This window comes from Oryzias latipes, chromosome 10 (assembly GCF_002234675.1).
Source record: "Oryzias latipes chromosome 10, ASM223467v1".
Classification (NCBI taxonomy): Eukaryota; Metazoa; Chordata; class Actinopteri; order Beloniformes; family Adrianichthyidae; genus Oryzias; species Oryzias latipes.
Window position 1 is genome coordinate 12,338,435 of NC_019868.2, and position 13,797 is coordinate 12,352,231.

Sequence of the window (13,797 nt, forward strand, 5' to 3'; positions counted from 1 at the left end):
TCTACTAGATCGTAAAATTTGAGTAATTTTGATTCTATGAATAATTTATTTGTGTGCTCAAGGTAACTGACTTTGTGTATGATTCGTATTGCTCTCTTCTGAAGTATTGAAAGTGAATGTAACGTTGTTTTATAGTTGTTCCCCCAAACCTCTACACAATAAGAAAAATATGGTAAAACTAATGTACAGTATAACATGTGGAGTGATTTGTGGTCCAGAACCAGTTTAGCTTTATTTAAGACAGAAATACTTCTGGATAGTTTAGCTTGTATGTAGCTAATATGTGCTTTCCAGGTAAGTTTGTCATCAATTATGACCCCAAGAAATTTATTTTCATAAATTCTTTCAAGTTTCACCCCATTTATGTGCATGTCAATGTCAATATTTTTACCCTTATGGTGACCAAATAACATCATTTTTGTTTTACTTAAATTTAGTGAAAGCTTATTTACATCAAACCACAGCTTCAGTTTTTCCATCTCCTTCTTAACAATTTCAATGAGTTGCTGCAAATCATCCCCATCACAAAACACATTAGTATCATCAGCAAATAGAACTAGCCGTAATTTGTTAGAAACCTGAAATAAATCATTTATATATAAAATAAACAATATTGGTCCCAGAACCGACCCCTGAGGGACACCACAAACAATGTCCAAACATTGGGAACAAGCACCATCAACCTTTACAAACTGCTTTCTATTGCTCAAATAGCTTCTGATCCAGTCTAGCACTAACCCCCTAATGCCATACCGATCCAATTTATGAATTAATATACAGTGGTTAATTGTGTCGAAAGCTTTTTTTAAGTCAATAAATACCCCGATTACATGTTTTTTATTATCAATAGCATTTGTTATATTTTCTATTACATTCATCAGGGCCAGTGATGTTGATCGATTTGACCTGAACCCATACTGTCCTTCGTCCAGTATCTTGTGCTTTTCGATGAAAGAGTTTAATCGGGTTATGAAAATTTTTTCCAAAATCTTTGATAACTGCGGTAACATAGAAACTGGCCTATAGTTTGTGAAGTGATGCTTGTTCCCGGTTTTGTACAATGGTATAACTTTTGCAATTTTCATTTGATTAGGAAATGAACCTGTTTGGAATGATAAATTGAAGATATATTCTAACGGTTTCAGAATTCCACTGATTACTGTTTTCACCAAGGCCATATCAATGCCATTAACATCAGTAGAGAGTTTACCCTTCATTCCTCTCACGGTCTTTAATATTTCATTTTCAGTTACTGGGTTAAGAAACATGCTACTGGGATTTCTGTCAATTAACATTTGCACATCCTTTCTAAATGTTCCTGGATCCGGGATTTGCTTTTCTAACTCAGGTCCCACGTTTACAAAGAAATCATTAAATCTTTTAGCAATCTCTTCCCTTTGATCTATTTCTTCACTCTTACTAATAAAATACTTTGGATAGGAGTCTTCCTTGTTACCCTTTCTTAGAATAGTATTAAGTATGCCCCATGTTTTTTTGATATTACTTTTGTTTTCCTCTAAAAGTTTTCCATAATATTCCTTCTTGCATGTTCTTATGATCTGCGTTAGCTTATTTTTGTATTTTTTATATTTAATTTCGGCCTCTTTTGTTCTCTTTTTTAAGTAGTTTTTATAAAGAGTATTCTTTTTCTTACATGCATTCTGCAGTCCTTTTGTCCTTGTGCTATCTTAGATGACCCCTCCCTTACATTGACGTGTTCTCCCTACCATGATAAAGGTGGAAAGATTTCATGTAATCCATGGACACCAGTGAGGTTCACAAATTATTAAAGAAAAAAGGTTCAGCGCACTGTCTAGTGCACGTGTCAAACTCAAGGCCCGTGGGCCAAATGTGTCCCGCAAGAGCATAAAAGTTTTTAATTTCTTAAAATAAAAATAGGTCTGTATTTATTCATATCTAGGGGGAAATGGATTTGAAATATCGGATTGGGTTAACTATACATTAGAACTTAAACACTGTCCACATAACCTAACCTGACAGAATCAAATGTAAAAGGATTTATGGTAGAGTAACAAGCAAACATTTTTTCTATGCAACTAATTTTCACTTAAAAAAGTTATGAGTTATGTAACATTGAGTAGTTACGTTTATTTTTCATTACATTTAGTTACATGTATAAGTTATATCTGGCCCTTTGAGGACAGCTACTATGCTGATGTGGCCCTCAGTGAAAATAAGTTTGACACCCCTGGTCTAGTGGGTCTAGATGGCCCAACTCCCAATGTTAAAGTGCCTAGGATAGCACAAGGGTTACGTGGAACAAGTTGCAAAACCTTCCCAGTATTTCTTGCTCCAAACATAAGTGATGACATTTAGTGGGTTTTAGATGTGATCCACTGCCAATGATAAGCTGTTTTTTTTTTAATAAAGCTGAAATAAGACTTTAAAGTTTTAGTTCGTGCTTTAATGTAGTTGGTAAATTTAAGCCAAGTCGAGTTGTAAATCCTGGTGTGTTTTATGCAAGATAAGATAGCATGGCATTCCAGCACAGTGGCAAAGGTTCGTCGAGGCAAACCCCTTCATAACTTTACCCTGTATCTGAAATGTATTGATCAGTAAGACTTTGAACATTGGATTCAAAAAAATTTTTTAGCAAATCAACTCCATGCTTCAAATCTTTATTCTAAAGCTCACAAACAAATGTCAGAAACAGACAAACAGGAACAAACAGACTCGTGCAACTTTACAGTACTAGAATCTTGTGAAACAGGAAAACTTGATAGCTTATTGGCAAATACAGAATTAAATGCTGACTTTAAAACAGTTTGATCCACAAGATTATATTTCCAACCAGTTAAAAATTATTTTACAATTTCTTCTGTACCTTAAAAACATCCCCTCAATAATTTGTGCTTTCCAACCTTTATAAGCATACAAATATAAATCTTACTGTAATTTATGTTGGCACCAAAGAAGAATCATCAAGTTTGTGCTTTTCTATAGATGATCTCAGCTTCTTTTTGAACATCAATGGCTGGTAAAGGTGAGGCAGAGGTACCATGATGAGGGTCACCCTAACTTCCTGTGACATCACAAATAAGTGTTAATCTGGCAGTGTTATGTTGTGATTAGTTTTGAAGAGCTGCTGTTAGGAGTTTGCTGAAACCCCTGAAAAGCATAGGATTTCAGTCATTGGTTGTTCTTGTTTTTCTTATTGCTGCCTCCAAACAGCGCTCCGGCCAGAGCCACGATACCCAGGCCCACGGCTGCAGCCACGCCCGCCATCATCACGGCCTCTCCTGTTTTACGCACCTGCAGAGGACAAACGCAAACAAGAGCCGGTTTGTTACTCTTTTATGCTCTCTTTGAATGAATTTGTTCCAGTTTAAAAAGAAGTTTTCCTCAGAATTGCACAGTAATGGACTTTACACTAAACTTTTAAACGCAATTTGTGTCTGATGCAAGTTTTTGTTTAACCCCTTTTTGGTTACGGATGCAAAAATGCATCAAACCACTTTGGCTCAAAAACTACTTTAATTTAGCTTGCACTTCAACAAAAATGGCTTTTCTACCTTCTCTGAAAGCCCAAAGCGCTTTACAGTCCCAAACCCATTCAAACACATTTACACGCTGGTGGCAGCTCTGCTGCCAATCACTGGTGCCAACCTTCCACCAGAGGCAAGGTGGGGTTCAGTGTCTTTCCCAAGGAAACATTGACACATGAGCGGTCAAGGTGGGAATCAAACCTGCAATTTATGATCAGAGGTCGACCGCCCTGCCGCTGCACCACGGCGTAAAGTGAATTTTTTTAATAGCTGGAAATTGCCACAAGAACATTTCAAAAATCAACATTCATCTTCTGCCGTTTTATCCCTTTCTGGGTCACGGGGCTGCTGGAGCCTATCCCGGCCACTTGTGGGCGAAGGCAGGGGACACCCTGGACAGTTCGCCAGTCTGTCGCAGGGTAGAATGTCCTCAATCACACACCCATTCACACCTATGTACAATTTAGAGTTTCCAATTAACCTATGAAGGATATTTTTGGACGGTGGGAGGAAGCCGGAGACCCCAGAGAAAATCCACACAGAACATGTAAACGCCACACAGAAAGGCCCCCCATTGATGTTCTGTTTCAGGTCCCCCCAGCCAGGGCTTGAACCGGGGGCCTTCTTGCTGTGAGGCAGGAGCGCTAACCACTGCGCCACCGTGCAGCCATTGGCGTTGGTTACAAACAACAAAAAACAAAACAAAAAACACAATTTTCATTGAAGTGGGTCTTTAAACTCACCACTCTTTCTCTATCGCTAATGGTTTTAAAAAAGAGGTTTGTATTAGAAAAGTTCGAGTGTTTCCACCAACCTGTCGGGACTCAGCTTTTCCGTAGCGCAGCTCATTGACGAAATGCTCACAGTTCCCCGTGAAGACACAGTATGGTCGCTCCTGGCCCACCAGCAAGCAGGCATCTGCCACAATAACTGGAGCCGGCCGGGGCTCGTACTCTTCATCCAGACTGTTGCTGATCTTCCACTGATCTGTTCCCACAACCTCCCAGAGCTCCTCTTTCTTCACCATAGCCTTCTCCGTTAGGACAGACATGATGCTGTTGGAACGAGCACCTGGAGTCTCAACTAATACACAATCACAAAAGAAGAAGAAAAATGCTATTCTCTCATAGCCTTTCATGCACAACTTGATATTCAAAACTATTTAAATTCAGTTTGTTTCATCGAACACTCTTTGTTCCAGATTGATATTTGGGACATAAGCTCCGTGAATCCTGTTTGGACACTCACAGGGCGGCGCCATGTGAACAACGAAGCCATCGCCAACGTACACAGCCCAGTGTTGATAAGAGCCACGGTCGATCTCAATCAAGTCTCCCGGCTCGGGTTTCACATCGTACTGGGATTAAGAGCAGGACAGAAAAATGTGTTTCATAATGACAACATAACACTTTCAACACTCTGAAAAACTTTCACCCGATTCAACTCCCTGGCAGTCTGTGAGAACTTATTTCCTCACTGTATGCTTACAATTTGAGTGTTTTAATGATGCTTTGTACGAGTTAAATTTATGCTTTAATTTTGTAAAAAGGTTCACGACAAGTTTGATTAAATGTAGAACTGAAAAAACTGCAACAAACTTCCTCTAAAACAGCAAAACACAGACCCTCCTGACAGCTTGTTATTTTCCGTAGAGAGAAAGAAAAAGGCCTAAAATGTAAATTCTAATTTGGTTTCCTTGGATTATTATTTTTTTAAATTAGATGATTACACAGCCTATTTAGACTTTACAAATGGGAATCTTTACTTCATAGAATTATGCATTTCCTCTTTAATTACTGTCTTTATATGAGGAAAAATTAAAACAAATAACTTTTTTAAGGAAAATCATAAAATCAATGTATTGAATTAAAAATACAGTTTCAAACCAGGCAAACAATTTCTCTGAAGAAGAAAGTAGAATCAACTTGCTTACCAGTGTTGGAGCCATGGCCCACTCTGATGTTTGGACTGGTTTCCTGTTCTGATCAAAGAATCACGAAACATTGTTTTTAAGCACATCTTTGCCATTTTCTTTCATTTATTTGATGCTGTCGTTTACCTTTTTAGCCTTTGAAAGCGTTTCAATCAAGCACTGTTATGCAGCCGAGGAAAAGCTGAAAATTTCTAAGAAAAACAAACAAACAGGAAACGCATATATTTTTCATATATTCGGGGGGTATAACTTCATTGGAACAGCCACATCACCAATGACGACGCGGAGGAACTAGCTAGCAGGCTGTGATGCTCTGTGTCGACAGACTCGACGCCGTTTCACAAAATGCTTTGAGGCTCAGAAATTCACCCTCTTTCCCAGCTTCCGAGGCTCTGCAGCGGTCCTTACCCGAAAATCACCGTCCAGAAGACCTTTCTTTAGTTTAGAAGAGCCGCCGCTCCCGACTGACATGGAGAGCAAAGCTCAGCTGTGAGCGATCAGCTGATTGCAACAACAACAACCACCACGGTCTGTACCAAGTCCGCACGGGGACGGAACGGATCAAATACTTTACGGTTAAAGCGACCGAAATGGGTCAGTCCACAAGTGCATTTTATTTATGGATTATAAAAAGATGGAACAGTCTACTTTAATGAAAATAAATACATTAGAATGCCAAAAGTCCAGTAATAACACTTGATACTTAGCTGGCTTACCTATTTATAGCAAAAATGGAAATCGAAAGTCAGACTCCTCTAATACCGCGGTCAAGTGAGCCGACATCTGTGGAAGTGCGGTCACGCCAGCATGCGCGTTTACATCATAGTTTACGGTACACACGTCCAGCGAGCTGGAAAGACGGCATAAAGCGCTGATATCACCCATGTCACAGTAACCATTTATAGAAATGACATGTACTGTACTCTGAAATTAATGCATGCCCTGTATCGTTATTCAATGTACAAATGCATTCATTTGGATTGCATGTCTGTTCATTCCATAATAAACTACCAGAAATAATGTGTTATGTCTTAAATATAATCAATCAGACAGATTCTAAAAGTGAGATTCAACACTGACAAGAGTGTTTTGTGGGTGGTTGAGCATGACATGGAATGGAATCAAACAGAAATGAAGAAACTCCAAGTAAAATCACATCTGGTCCTGTCAACTCTTTCTAAAGTTGCTTCAATTGAGGTGACGCAAAATTTTCATTGTATTATTGTTGATAATGACGTTCACTAACATGACAGCAAGGCTGATGAAAAATGACTGGAGAATATTAGAGATATTGACATTGTAGTCTAATTCATCCTCCCTCATACATAGTCATAGTATAACATTTGAACCATCCAAAATACCACTTTATCAAAAGGTGACGCAAAACTTTCACTGGATTATGGTTGTTAATGATGTTCTTGATCATCACAGCAGGTTTGAAGAAAAATGACTGCAAAAACATACTCTAACCGTGTATTTACCTTATATTGAGGTTTATAAACATGTTATACTCCGACTGTGAATGAGGAGACCAGAATTGGTCTATAATGTCAATATCTGTATTTTTCTACAGTCATTCCTCTTCAACATTGCTGTGATGATCATGAACAACATTACTAACATTAATCAAGTGAAAGTTTTGCGTCACCTTTTGATAAATGTGCATTTTGAATAGGTAATCCGTAATAATTTAACTAAAGGCAGGCCGCTTATAGGTGTACTATAATGTCAATATCTGCAATTTTCTTCAGTCAAATTTCTTCAAACTTGCTAAGATGATCGCGAACATCAGTACTAACCATAATCCAGTGAAAATTTTGCATCACCTTTTGATAAAGGAGTATTTTGGATGGTTCAAATGTTTTACTTTAACCACAAAGGCTGGATGCTTAGGAGAACTATAACTTTAATTTCTCTAATATTCTCCAGTCATTTTTCTTCAAACTTGCTGGGATGATCATGAACATCATTATTAACCATAATCCAGTGAAAGTTTTGTGTCACCTTTTGATAAAGGAGTATTTTGGATGGTTCAAATGTTATACTATGACTATGAGGGAGGATGAATTACAGTATAATGTCAATATCTCTAATATTCTCAGTCATTTTTCTTCAAACATGCTGTGATGTTAGTGAACATTATTACCAACAATAATCCAGTGAAAGTTTAGCGTCACCTTAAATGAAGCAACTTTAGAAAGAGTTGACAGGACCAGATGGGATTTTACTTGGAGTTTCTTCATGTCTGTTTGATTCCATTCCATGTCATGCTCAACCACCCACAAAACACTCTTGTCAGTATTAAATCTCACTTTTAGAATCTATCTGATTGATTATATTTCAGACAAAACACGTTATTTCTGGTAGTTTATTATGGAATGAACAGACATGCAATCCAAATGAATGCATTTGTACATTAAATAACGATACAGGGCATGCAATAACTCTCATTTATTTCAGAGTACAGTACGTCATTTCTATAATGGGTTACTGTGACATGGGTGATATCAGCGCTTTATGCCGTCTCTCCAGCTCGCTGGACGTGTGTACCGTAAACTATGGTGTAAACGCGCATGCTGGCGTGACCGCACTTCCACAGATGTCGGCTCACTTGACCGCGGTCCTCTAACCGGTAATGATAAATGTTACATAAAAATAGTTCCATTAAATTATTAATTTGTGGTCACAATTTACTTTTTTATGCACCCAAATTAGAAAATTATTAGCATTTTGTGGCCAGAAAATACGTTCGCGCAAAAATTAGCAGCTTGTGCAATGCAAAAAAGTGACTTTACTTTTGTGTGTACAATAGTTGGCTAATCTGAGCGCACAAAGTACTAATTTGTGGCCATAAAATGCTCATTTATGCACACAAAATACAAATTTATTTCCTTAAACTATTAACTTGAGGTGTTTTTAAAAATGTATACAATAAATGTTCACATCCTAAAACATATCGGTTTGAGTAGGAGCCTATTCTGAAGGGAATAACTTTTTGTTTTGTTTTTAGATGTATAGTTTTTATTTATTTATTTTTTATTGAATCTCACATTTTATGAAAAAATGTTTAGTTTACTTTGATGGAATTTGAATCGTCAAAAACAACAATCACTAGGTGTCGCTAGCTAACAGTGGCGGGCTTGTCTTGTCTTTTCAAGAAGAAGTCGTAACTTCCGGCTTTGAGAATTCCCTTTGGCTGTGTTTTCTCCTCATTTTTGTCAGCCTAAAGACGAAAGACCCCACTCCCATCAGCTTTGTTCAAGTGTTCCGGACCAGAGCGGAGTTTTATGTGACGTTTAAATGTTAAGCGACCCAGCGATGTCCGTGGTTTGTGATGGGGGTCCGCTGAAAGCGATGCAGAGTTCCCACAGCCTCACTGCCCAGACAACCCTGAGGTACGTCGGAAGTGGCGGGTTCGACAGAGCCGCTACTATTCTCAGAATCGCTGTATAGATAGTTTTATCATATATATTAATGAATAAGGATGAACACATTTTACGGGTTCTTCTTTTTTCTCGGTTTTTTGCTACAAGTCCTTCACAACTCGAGCTGTTTAGGGCAATAAGAACAAAAGAACCGTTAGCCAAGAAAAACTTTATTGAAAAGGTAAACAATTTACAAATTGTTGTTCATTGTTCAATGCCAGAAATTATTGTCATGACTTCGTTTTAGAACCAATTCTGGTATTTTCGACTCTGAAAATATAATATATGATATTCTGTAACTATAAAAGTTTTAAATGAATTACTTTTGTTGATATTTTAAAACTTATGTTGGTTAAATAAATCATCATACAGATAGATATACTAGATTCAATGATTGTATAACCAAAAGCTGGATCAACCGATTAAAAAATCTTACTGGATAACTTTCACTGTATAGAATATTTTCACGTTTCCTGGATTTGGCCTCATTTGTTGTTAAATTGCTTTGATTATTTACAGCTTATTTTGTTTATCCATCCATCCATTTTCCTCTGCTTATCCGGGGCCGGGTCGCGGGGGCAGCAGTCTATTTTGTTTATATTATAGCAAAATACTTTGGTCAGGGTAATGATGTTATTTTGGCTCACTAAAAGCTACTTTTTAAATCTAACAACTTGAAGAGTACAGAGTAAATTGTTTGCAAACATTTTTATGCTGAAATAAATGTTCATTTATTGATACGATCTTTATGGATAATTGTGTGTGTGTTCTGTTTTCCCCGTTCCTTCTTCCTTAGTGCCCAGGAGCTGTCTCAGGAGATCAAGTCCTTCATCAGTGGTGTTGATGCAGTTCATGGTCGCAAGCTCAGTGTCAGGGAGCACGCTCGCTGCGCCGTGCGGCTGCTGCGCTCGGTCCCCGCCTGTCGAGAGGCAGTGCTGGAGCATCTTAGGGGCGTGTATGATGAGCATGTGTCTGCTTTCTTGGTAAATCTGGAGACAGAGGGTAGTTCCACCTCAGGAGGGAACTCTAATCTTGAGGACATTATACAGGTGGGATTTCATTCCATACTTTTTTACCGTCTTTTGGGGAGATCATTTTCTGAAGCCGTTTAAATTCTTTTTTCCGCCTGTAGGAGGTACATGTTGTGCTGTCAGAGTTCATCCGTCTCAATCCGAGGGCATGGGCGCCCTTGGTGTCTACCTGGGCTGTGGACCTGCTCGGCCAGCTGAGCAGCAAGCATGCGGGCCGCCGGGTTGCCCCCCACTCTGCCAGCCTCAACGAGCTGCTGCAGCTCTGGATGTCTTGTGCCGCCACTCGCTCCCTCATGGAGGCCTACTCGCAGTGTTTGGCTGCAATGCTGGCGTGGTGCCCTGACGCCTGTGTGGACGCGCTGTTGGACACCTCAGTACAGCACTCCCCACATTTTGACTGGGTGGTGGCTCACATTGGCTCGGCTTTCCCCGGAACCATCATCAGCAGGGTGTTGGCTTGTGGGCTGAAAGACTTCTGCTCCCATGGTGCTAAGGATCAAGGGTTACTGATGATGGGAATGGATAAAGGTAATAGAATTCCCAAGATTGGCTCGGTGGTGGGAATTCTTGGCCACCTTGCAGCACATCACTCTGAAAGCATACGGAAGGAGCTCCTCAGGATGTTTCAGGAAAGTCTGAGTCCTTCAAGCCCGCTTTCTCCTACTTCTTCGTCAACCTCTTGGGAAAGCTCCCCTCAACTTCGACGCTCGGCTGTTCCATTTCTTCTGCAGCTCGCTGCCATGTCCCCTAACCTTTTCGGTGCTGTTTCTGCTGAGCTTGTAGAGCAGCTACGCCCCTCCATTCTGCTCCAGCTGCAGGCTCTGCTGCAGGGCCTCCCTAAAGAAGAACTGGAAAACATGCTGGGGCTCGCTGTTCATCTGATCAGCCAGAGCCCAACAGGAGGAGCTCGAGTCCTCAAATTCCTTGCAGACACAGCCACCCCAGCTTCTGTGATTATCTCTGGGCCGACCCCATCGCCTCACGAAGGGGTCAGAGAAGGCTGCGACCGCCTTCTGCAGATGCTGCTCCTTCATCTCCACAAGCTGGTCTTCAATCGCTCTGATGGAGCTGAGGTCAGCCCTCATACTTCTGCCTCCTCGCAGCCTCAGAGGGTGATCCCTTTCTTGGAGGAGCTGCGCTCTCATGTAGCACAGCTGTGTGCGGAAACCCTGCGTCTGGAGCGAAAGCGTCACCTGTGGCTGCATCAGCTACTCTGTCTGCTGGCAGTCTATGGGGGTCCCAGTGTTGCCACAGAGACCCTCTGCCAGCTCCTTACACAAGCCCGCAACCCAGAAGAGTTGGCTCTTGCCTGGCAGCTGCACACCAACCTCTCATCGTGCATGGCCGGGCTCATTCCTGCGGCTGTAGCTCACTCTGTGGCACAGATACACACTCACACCTTGGGGCCTCGACAGCTTAAGCAGTTACTGCTCAACCTTTCCATAGCCATCCAAAGTCAGGATGAAGATAGAAAAGGAGGAGGAGCTCAGTCTTCCATGGCTGTCCAGGTGGGCTCAGCCGTCTCAGGACACCTTCATGATTTCTGCCCGCTCCTTCTGCACAGCGATGCAGCCGTTTCCCACTCCACAGCCCGTCTACTGTCGTGCAGCCCGCTCCCTCGCACATCCTCCCCGGCACACCTCCTCCTGCTCTCCCGGGCAGCTGTCACTCATTTCTTTATGGCACTGCGGAAGCGGGTGGAAGCTGGGAACGTGGGTAGAGATGGCGGCCAGGCAGGAGAAGCTGTGAACTGTTCCGTTTTGATTTTGTCTCGGTTTGCAGCATACTCTCCTCTCACTCTCAAGGCAATCCTTCAGCAGCTGGCTGAGGGAGCGCTGCATAAAGGCAATGCTGACCTGTTTGGAGGGCAGGTCGCAGACATGTCAGGAGCCCCAGTGACAAACCCCTCATTGTCCTCCGATCTGGGAGCGTCTTTACTGGACATAAACTGCCGCTTTAGCACAAGCGTCAACTTTTCCGGAAGTGTGTGGTCTGTTTTTCACGCAGGGGTGATTGGAAAGGGGCTTAAGCATCGCACTGCCTCACAGCACCCCGACCCAGCAGGAGTCATCTGGGTGAGTAGTTGAGTCTCAGTGTCATGATTATAACAGTGTAAAGAGTTAGATCTATTTGTAGGCTTTTCCTTTTAAATGTTCAATCAGCAAAATTTATTTTGAGAACGAGCCAAACTTGTTGGAATTTGGTATAAAACTAAATGTATGTTTTATCTTTTCAGAACATCCAGACTCTTATGGAGGTCATAGTTCAGTGCTGCACTTCCTCTGGCCTTAATGGAACACCGTCGCCCTCTGACCCCGACGAGCCCCTGCCCATCAACGCAGAGGCAGCCAAGGTTATAGCAGTGACTTTGGTGGAAAGCGTCTGTCCAGATGTGGCCAACGGGGAGTTATCGTGGCCTCCCGAGGAGCACGCTCGCACCACGGTGGAGCGAGACATCCACATCCGACGCTGCTTTGAGGCCCACCCCGTGCTCTTCCCTCTCCTTCAGGTGGTGGCGGCCGGACGGCCTGCTCTCTGCTACTGCTCGGCTGTGCTCAGAGGCCTCATGGCCACTCTGCTAGCCCACTGGGAGGCCTTCCGCGAAGCGTCATCCACCGACTCTCCATGGCACCTGCAGGCCTCCTGCTTGCTGGTGTCTTGCATGGGAGAGGGTCAACTCCTGCCTCCGGTCCTGGCCAACGTCCACGAAGCTTTTCCCCATTTGAATCCCTTTGAGGTGAGGCTGCTGCTCCTGGCTGTGTGGGAGTATGTGAGGGGAAACGGGCCGCTTCCACAAAAGTTTGTCTTCAGCTCGGAAAAGGGCATGTTCTGCAGGGATTTCTCCAGGGACGGGGATGTGGCAAGATATGTGGCCCCAATTCACAGCGTCCTGCATAAAAACATTGACAGACTGGGGCACCTGTGCTGGAGATTCCAGCTTTGAGAAGATGTGAGAAACGGGTGATAGCTGAAATACTGTTAAAGAGAGGGATCCTTATGTGTTACAATACATTTTACTGCAAAGATGTACTGCAAACCCTTTGTCTTGATAAATAGTGACCTTTGTGCACAGCTTTATGTGTTTCACGTTTGTTTTTCTGGATCGTACAGTTTTTTTTTTTTTTATAGAACAATATTGTCAAACTGAACTTTAACTCAACTCTAAAAACAGATTATAAGTTGGTCATAGACTGCATCTAAAGTAGAGTCTTTCACATCACCTTTAAGGAGAAAAAAACTTTTTTCCCCCTATACATAAACATTAAAAACTTTCTAAAAAGATAATTGGGTCAAGTTTTCCGCTGTCAACTAGACAGATACAAATGAAGTTTGCTTAAAAAAATATACTCCTGCAACCTTGGTTACATTTTTGCTTAAGGTCAAGAGGAAGAACATGAGCCTTCTCACCATCTAACCCTGCATGGACATTCTGGAAATAAAAGAGCAGGACATCTATAATTCACTGTCAGGCCGGTCCTTGGATTACTTGAAATAAGAAAAAAACAACCTAAAGTTTTACCCATGACAGTTTTTCTACCAACATACTCACTCCATGTTTATTTATGAGTCAATGTTACTGGTTACAGTAAAACTGTCCCAACAGTCTGAATTTGTGAGTGTGAAATTGCAGATGTAAATCAAAATATTCCCAAAGAACTTGATGACAGCAGGTGCATCTGCAAAACTATATGCTTAAATTATGGTTTAAAATGTAAAAGTGCAAGTAAAATATGTGTTAACAGATGTGTCTCATGTTAATTTTTTAGTATTCCTTTGTTCTTTACATTAATGCTCCTCAGTGGCTGAAGTGAATCCAGGGAGACAAATCCGGGATCAATGTGTGCGCTTCACTGACTGGAGCAAAGCGATGACGTGTCCGTGCCTGAGAGGGTCAATAATCG

At 41.5% G+C, this 13,797-nt stretch overlaps 2 protein-coding genes across 5 annotated transcripts; one reads left to right on the plus strand and one right to left on the minus strand.

The window, feature by feature from the left end:
* Positions 1–2,623: 2,623 nt before the first annotated feature.
* Positions 2,624–6,269, minus strand: LOC101157546 (HRAS-like suppressor 3). Of its 4 annotated transcripts, none has more exons than XM_004073160.4 (6): positions 6,156–6,269; positions 5,566–5,630; positions 5,440–5,487; positions 4,755–4,863; positions 4,321–4,589; positions 2,624–3,273 (listed from the first exon to the last, which is right to left on the minus strand). In XM_004073160.4, exons 3-6 carry the CDS (start codon positions 5,452–5,454, stop codon positions 3,151–3,153), a joined length of 516 nt encoding a protein of 171 aa, XP_004073208.1. In that variant the 5' UTR covers positions 5,455–5,487; positions 5,566–5,630; positions 6,156–6,269; the 3' UTR covers positions 2,624–3,150. The 4 variants fall into 4 exon arrangements, with proteins under 4 accessions (XP_004073208.1, XP_004073206.1, XP_004073207.1 ...); XM_004073158.4 differs by lacking the exon at positions 6,156–6,269 and adding an exon at positions 5,848–5,981; XM_004073159.4 differs by lacking the exon at positions 6,156–6,269 and adding an exon at positions 5,809–5,964.
* A 2,298-nt stretch (positions 6,270–8,567) lies between these two features.
* ints5 (integrator complex subunit 5) lies at positions 8,568–13,634 on the plus strand. The gene is made up of 4 exons (XM_023959083.1): positions 8,568–8,834; positions 9,661–9,913; positions 9,997–11,970; positions 12,132–13,634. Exons 1-4 carry the CDS (start codon positions 8,740–8,742, stop codon positions 12,837–12,839), a joined length of 3,030 nt encoding a protein of 1,009 aa, XP_023814851.1. The 5' UTR covers positions 8,568–8,739; the 3' UTR covers positions 12,840–13,634.
* The last annotated feature ends 163 nt before the right edge of the window (positions 13,635–13,797 follow it).

Coding starts and splice junctions, on each gene's coding strand:
- LOC101157546 (XM_004073160.4), bottom strand. Junction 4,590..4,754: donor TGTTCACATGGCGCCGCCCT/GTGAGTGTCCAA, acceptor ATTGTGTATTAG/TTGAGACTCCAGGTGCTCGT. Junction 3,274..4,320: donor GAAAAGCTGAGTCCCGACAG/GTTGGTGGAAAC, acceptor TGTCCTCTGCAG/GTGCGTAAAACAGGAGAGGC.
- ints5 (XM_023959083.1), top strand. CDS start 8,740: ATGTTAAGCGACCCAGCGATGTCCGTGGTTTGTGATGGGGGTCCGCTG. Junction 9,914..9,996: donor ATCTTGAGGACATTATACAG/GTGGGATTTCAT, acceptor TTCCGCCTGTAG/GAGGTACATGTTGTGCTGTC. Junction 11,971..12,131: donor ACCCAGCAGGAGTCATCTGG/GTGAGTAGTTGA, acceptor TTATCTTTTCAG/AACATCCAGACTCTTATGGA.